The sequence below is a fragment of the Triticum urartu genome, unplaced genomic scaffold (assembly GCF_003073215.2).
Source record: "Triticum urartu cultivar G1812 unplaced genomic scaffold, Tu2.1 TuUngrouped_contig_6135, whole genome shotgun sequence".
NCBI lineage: Eukaryota > Viridiplantae > Streptophyta > Magnoliopsida > Poales > Poaceae > Triticum > Triticum urartu.
In genome coordinates this window covers 1-6,655 of record NW_024116870.1, presented here as the reverse complement: position 1 = coordinate 6,655, position 6,655 = coordinate 1, and the positions used below count along the sequence as shown (strand labels likewise).

The following is a 6,655-nucleotide window of genomic DNA, read 5'->3' as shown; positions in this document are numbered from 1 at the left end:
TGGCGCATCATCACCGACTACGAGCGCCTCGCCGACTTCGTCCCCAACCTCGTGCACAGGTACGCGTTTCCTTCTCGTCCACCGCCGTCTCGGTCCCGCCTTCTTCACCATGGGAGCACCGTTGAAGGGTTCTGATTTGGCGGAAATTTCGTGCAGTGGGAGGATCCCGTGCCCGCACGAGGGCAGGATATGGCTGGAGCAGAGGGGGCTGCAGCAAGCGCTCTACTGGCACATCGAGGCACGCGTCGTGCTGGATCTCCGGGAGGTCCCCGATGCCGTACGTGCTGTCTTCTCTTCACCATAATCTCCTACTGGCAGTTGTTGTCACAGTTCAGATGTTACTACTTACTAGTAGTAGTACATTTTTCTCATTGATCGCAAATCGTGGGGCAAAAGATTGCAAATCGTGGGGCAAAATGAGATTTCACTGAAATGTTTGCAGTGCGCTCGAACTGAATGCATTGGCAACATCTGTGCATGATCAGTTGATTAGGTCCCGACTACTGAATACATTTTACTGTCGGTGTCTCTGCATGTGTTGTTTCTCCTTGTTAAGTTGCGGGTAGCAGATTTAAAGAGGATGAATGGTCTCCCTAGTTTTCTACTTATGTTGAGCTATGTGTCCTTATTTACTCGATTGTTTGCTAACAATTGCTGCGCAGGTTGATGGACGAGAGCTCCACTTCTCCATGGTCGATGGTGACTTCAAGAAGTTTGAAGGGAAATGGTCCGTCAGGGCTGGTCCAAGGTGGGCATCTGGTGGTCATTTTTATGCGTTGTTTGTAACATATGCCTTCAGTGAGCATCTAGCTTTTTAAGACCATAGTGACTTATCTTCTACCACTTGATGCCCTGATATAGAAATATTTTGATTCAGGGATCCTTAGATATTTCATCGCCTTAGGCTTTTGAACATCAGAAAAAGAATTCCGTTCATAAATCTTATATGACCCCTGTTTCGTTTTGTAACAGGTCCGCTAGTGCGATTTTGCTGTATGAAGTTAATGTGATACCACGATTTAATTTCCCAGCAATATTTCTTGAGAGGATTATAACGTCAGATCTTCCTGTGAATCTTACAGCCTTGGCTTTCAGATCTGAAAAAATGTATTTAGAAAACCATAAATTTGGACCTACAAAATTTACCGGTGCAGAGTCCAAGCCACTTAACTTGCGTAGTGCAACAGTCGAGAATGATGTCATCTCTTCTAGTAAGTTCAAAGAAGCACCTGCCTCTTCTGGTTTTGGTGGTGTGCTTGCTTCACCTCCTCCTGAGGTTAATGGCAAATGGGGTGTATATGGAAGTGTCTGCAGGCTTGATAGGCCTTGTGTGGTAGATGAGATCCATCTTCGACGATTTGATGGCCTCTTGGTAACTGACGAAGCTTATACCTATCAAATCCTTGGATTCTTAAATTTCACGGAAAGCACACTAAGAAAATTGTCTTCTCTTGTGGAATGCTTTGGGTGAAGGAGCGTGAAGGGGCTCACAGGTGTGTTGTTGCTAGTATCACCGTGAAAGCACCAGTTCGAGAAGTATGGAATGCACTAACAGCATATGAGAAGTTACCTGAGTAAGCAGTTTTATCTTTATGCAGTATTTGGAGTTCACATAGTCTATTTCCAATACGCAGCTATTATCTAATATAGCTATCTTGTAGGATTATACCAAACCTGGCTATCAGTCGGATTATTCTTCGTGATAATAACAAAGTTCGAATATTACAGGTACAAATTCTGTTAATATTTTACATGAGGTCCTGGTTGCTTGTTTGTAAATAGCATTTAAGTTTGGGGTTGTAGCGTTGCATGGATTTTTCACAGAGTTGTCAGTCCACAATTTCACTTTCTGCTTGTTAGCTTGCTTATCTTTTGTAGTTTCTTTTTTTGGCTTTTACCCAAGAGATTTCTGAAACTTTCTGATGCTTAAGAGTTCAATGTTTTATTTCACATATATTGTCGCAGAATACTTTACAGAAGGGATCACACTTGTGTCCTACCAGTGAAAAAAAAAGATCAATGCCCCCTGTCCCCAAAGATCCTTCTCAAAAGAATTTAGTTCAATTTGATTGTTTTGTGAGCTGTGCAAGTTTTGTAACATCTCAGTTTTTTTTTTCAGGAGGGCTGCAAAGGCCTACTTTATATGGTACTTCATGCCCGTGTTGTAATGGATCTTCGTGAGAAACTTGAACGTGAGATCAGCTTTGAGCAAGTTGAGGGCGATTTCTACTCATTTAAAGGAAAATGGCGCCTCGAACAGCTCGGAGATCAGCACACACTGCTGAAGTATATGGTCGAGACTAAGATGCATAAAGATACCTTTCTCTCAGAGTCTATCCTTGAAGAGGTATGCACAACCTTGTTCTAGGAACAATATGTGCATTTTATGCATGCGACTTCTTCCTACTTAATCCAAAAAAGAGCTTATTGTTGTGGAGTAGAAAAGTTGGAATAGAAAATGGTTGTGTGTGCCCCCATCCTTCTACATTATTTATTTCGGAAAGAACTACACTAGCTCTGACGTAACCCTGGGGTGTTACTCTTTACTCCCTCCGTCCCATAATATAAGAGCGTTTTTTACACTACACTAGTGTCAAAACGCTCTTATATTACGGGACGGAGGGAGTAGAAAGCAACCTTTGTGTGGATGTATCATCTTGTTCAATGTACCATCATGCTCATGTGACAGACTTTACCTTTTATCCTTTACCCATTCATTTTATTTCTTCCATCAGTTACAGTCACAGGCTTGTTCCTGACAAATGTTGAACTGAATGTATCTATATACTCTGAATCTGAAACAATATAAGCTTGTATCCGCCGCTATCTTTACAAATTGGCATTTGTCTCTCCCAATGAAATAATTGGTATTTCATTCCCTTGATAACAATAATTCTGCATTAGGTTATCTCTGAAGAGTCTCCTAGGGATTATTTTTCCCAATTTTATGCTAGCCACAAACATCTATCTCAGGCATCCAAATAATTCGTTTTGAAGGCATTCTTGTTACAAGGTATCATCGCTATGCAAACATGATATTGAACTTATAAAGACAGTTTTGCTGTCAAATATTTGTAGGTTACTTGTGTGGCATCATCATGCAAATGACAGTATTTTGTTCTCATCTTTGGGGAGAAATAAACCAAAACATTTTATTTTATCCTTTTCAGGTCATATACGAAGATCTTCCGTCAAATTTATGTGCAATCCGTGATTATGTTGAAAAGGCAGAAGCTGAGAGAGGTAATTCCATAATTCACTCGGATGCGCCAACCAATCGAGATACTGTTCCTATGTATTACACAGAAGGACGGCAGCCGGAGCAAGCACCTGTACATTGCTCTTCAACTTCCACAAGGCAAAGATCAAAAGTTCCTGGCCTGCAAAAGGACATCGAGGTCCTCAAATCTGAACTTGGTAGCTTTATTGCAAAACATGGTCAGAATGGTTTCATGCCTAAGAGAAAACATCTTCGGACACATGGAAGAGTTGATATTGAGAAGGCCATAACACGGATGGGTGGGTTCAGGAAGATTGCCACCTTAATGAATCTCTCCCTTTCTTATAAAAATCGGAAACCAAGGGGTTATTGGGATAATCTCGAGAACTTGCAAGAAGAGGTGAGAGAAAATACTTTTTCTTCTCTCCCTCTGCTTTGTAAACGTCCAGTCCCATACAAGGCTGCTAGTATATCATGGTTTTCTTAGCTTCAGAGTTGTATCATAATATCTTGGACTACACCTTTCCCCATTAGATTTTCTTAAATAACTTTGACATTGCTAGTAAGGGAAATGATAGTGCACACTCCAATCGTTGTATGCCATACCATACATTTTGTATTATGTTTGAAATTTATTTATTTATTTATTATGATATGTTCAGTTTATGATCATAATTTAACACCGAGAATGACCATTGTGTGCAGATCGGGAGATTCCAGAAGAACTGGGGGATGGACCCTTCTTATATGCCAAGTAGGAAGTCTTTTGAGAGGGCAGGTACTGACTAATTCTACTTGGACCAAATTTAGAATGGGGTTGACCATTTTCCCTACTAATGTTGATTGCAGTTGGTACCCCATTTGGGTATGTAATTAGTCAATGTATCGTTTTTATGGCCTACTTTTATATGGTCAGGTGGCTGTGGGCCATGCCACTGCACTACCTTGCTAGTGTAGTAGTGTTGCTTAAGATATCTGGGACCCCTCACTCTTCAGCACCAAATTTTTGTACTCCCTCCGTTCCAAATTACTCCGTTTCAAATTACTCGTCGCAGAAATGGATGTATCTAGAACTAAAATACATCTAGATACATCCATACCTGCGACAAGTAATTCGGAACGGAGGGAGTAGTTTTCTACTCTACAGCCGTTATTGTTGACGTTTATCGGTCCACGATCAAACCGGATGAAATTGATGCACCGCACTAGTTGACATTACTGGTCGCATTCACGGTTTCGTATATGCCAGATTGATGAGGGCAACGGCAACATGGTCGTGCCATGGGTTTCTATCTATCATGCTAGTGCCACCAGTCGTGTGGTCTCTAATTCTCAGTTGGTCCACCATGGCCGGTCTTCCTTCCTAACGGTCTCCATACTCCGTTTGTTGTGGTTGGCAGGGCGGTACGACATTGCTCGCGCCCTGGAGAAATGGGGCGGCATACAGGAGGTCTCCCGGCTCCTCTCGCTTGAACCAAGGCGGCCCCGGAAGCAAGCGGACCCCGACGGCGAGAGCCAGCCGGAATCTCCAAGCGCCGCCGCCGCGGAGCACCACCCGAGCAGCAGCAATGCAGACAAGGCGAGCGTGCCCCTGGACGCGCAGAAGTGGCTCCTCAAGCTCAAGGACCTGGACATCAACTGGGTCGAGTACTGATTACTGAACAGCAGGGGGCTCACTCCGGCGTAGTTCACTAATCCAGCCTGTAAACGACTGTGTATGTATGTACAGAAAAAAGGTAATGCACTGGCTGAGTTTTTCCAGCCCGGAACGCCCGCTGGTTTAGGGGTTCTCCGCCGCGAAAAAACGACTTTCTGAACACTAACCTGTGAAAGCTCTAGAACTGGAGGTTTCTGTACGGCGAGTTTGTCTGTCTGTATTTCTTGACATGTGACTTGGGATGTCTCTAGAACACTGTCAGCTTCCTCGTCGCTGTCAGACCAATTGGTAAAAGGGAATCATTAGAAGTGGGAAGTGCCGCGCGCGCATGGTGGGACGGGAGAGGACGTTGTTTCGGTGCTTGCATTGCACTGGACGGTTGTTGGATCGACTGACCTTTTCAAGCACACGTGCGTTGAAAAAACATGGAAGAATATCTGTGCTCTAGATCTTTCCTTTCCGTCTTCTTCCTCCTGACCGACTTGTTATTAGCCGGACAGTGATGTGCCGTGTGCTCCTGTTTCTTTCACTAAATAATACCCTCCTTTCCAAAAATTTTGTATTAGATTTGTCTAAATACGAATATATCAAGACACGTTTTAATATTAGATACATTCATGTATCTAGGCAAATCTAAGACAAGAATTTTGGGACGAAGGGAGCACTACGTCCGTTCGGAATTACTTGTCGCAGAAATGGATGTATCTAGATGTATTTTAGTTTTAGATACATCTATATCCAAAAAAAGTAATTCCGAACCAAGGGAGTAATAAAATAGTATAACGACCTGGAGTGTAGATGCAAGATAAGATGCGAGGGAGCGAGCGTGTGTGTTTTCTCAGGCGACATGGAGTGGACGCCGGCTGCAAGCGCCAAGTGAGAGCAAGTGGATGCTTTCTTTTTCGTGGCAGCGTAATTGATGGCCGTGCAAGAGAAGGACAATGAGCCGATAAGGAAAAGAAAAATGAGCGAACAAATCAGCAGGCCGCAGTGCAAAAAAAGGAGTATATAAATGGAAGAGAAAAAAAGGAGGTCTCGCCGGGATTCGAACCCAGGTCGCCAGATTCAAAGTCTGGAGTGCTAACCACTACACTACGAAACCAATTGATGACACCTTTTCTCTCTCGTCCTATTTAATGTTAATCCAAGAAATCAAAGCATCGAAGTGGATCTGAGGACCTCCACTATAGCGGCTGCTGCGTGGCAACCCTACCATTAATGGAGACCCCAGTCACATGCCTGTGTCCTCGTAACGTAGACCTAGCATTAATGGAGTGGAGTCCCGGGTGCATCTCATCAGCCAGTGATGACAAAAGGCGACACATGGCATGATGCAGGCTTCTCTTGTGGTTGGTGTGGTGCCACTTGATGATCCACAAACGGGTCCCGGCCAATTCATTCATCCATTCATCCAACTTGCACACTTGTTCAAGTTGATGCACAGGTCTGCCCGCTGAGAGCACCCACGCCCGTCCAACCTCCATTGCACCCAGCCCAGTTGCGCCAAACTGCCAGTGCCATACCACCAAGGCACTGCTACTAGTGACAATCATCCAGGAGAGCTACTGAGAAACACCCAGGTCACATGATTGAAGCACCAACGCAGAGTGCGGTCAGAGGATCATCGATCCAAGTTGCCTAATCCGGAGCACGGACGCGCCCTCGGATTAGTGACCAAACGGCCCTCAAATAATATCATTTGCAATCACATTAGTGTATCCCCACCCCCGCCAGCGGGCGGGGCGAAACCTAGCTCCGCCCCCGGCCTCCTCCTCCCT

General features: G+C 44.3%; 1 protein-coding gene and 1 non-coding gene across 2 annotated transcripts; one reads left to right on the top strand and one right to left on the bottom strand.

Annotated features, from left to right (window-relative positions):
* On the top strand, window positions 1-4,981 carry LOC125530192 (the record flags this gene model as incomplete). The annotated part of the gene is given in 10 exon segments (XM_048694596.1): window positions 1-59; window positions 157-277; window positions 663-748; window positions 973-1,372; window positions 1,474-1,574; window positions 1,662-1,728; window positions 2,120-2,347; window positions 3,171-3,620; window positions 3,926-3,998; window positions 4,621-4,981. Coding segments are annotated over 10 exon segments (1,839 nt in total), but the record flags the coding sequence as incomplete, so codon positions are not given.
* A 926-nt stretch (window positions 4,982-5,907) lies between these two features.
* Window positions 5,908-5,979, bottom strand: TRNAQ-UUG. The gene has a single exon. It is a non-coding gene; the product is annotated as a tRNA-Gln (tRNA).
* Window positions 5,980-6,655: the final 676 nt, after the last annotated feature.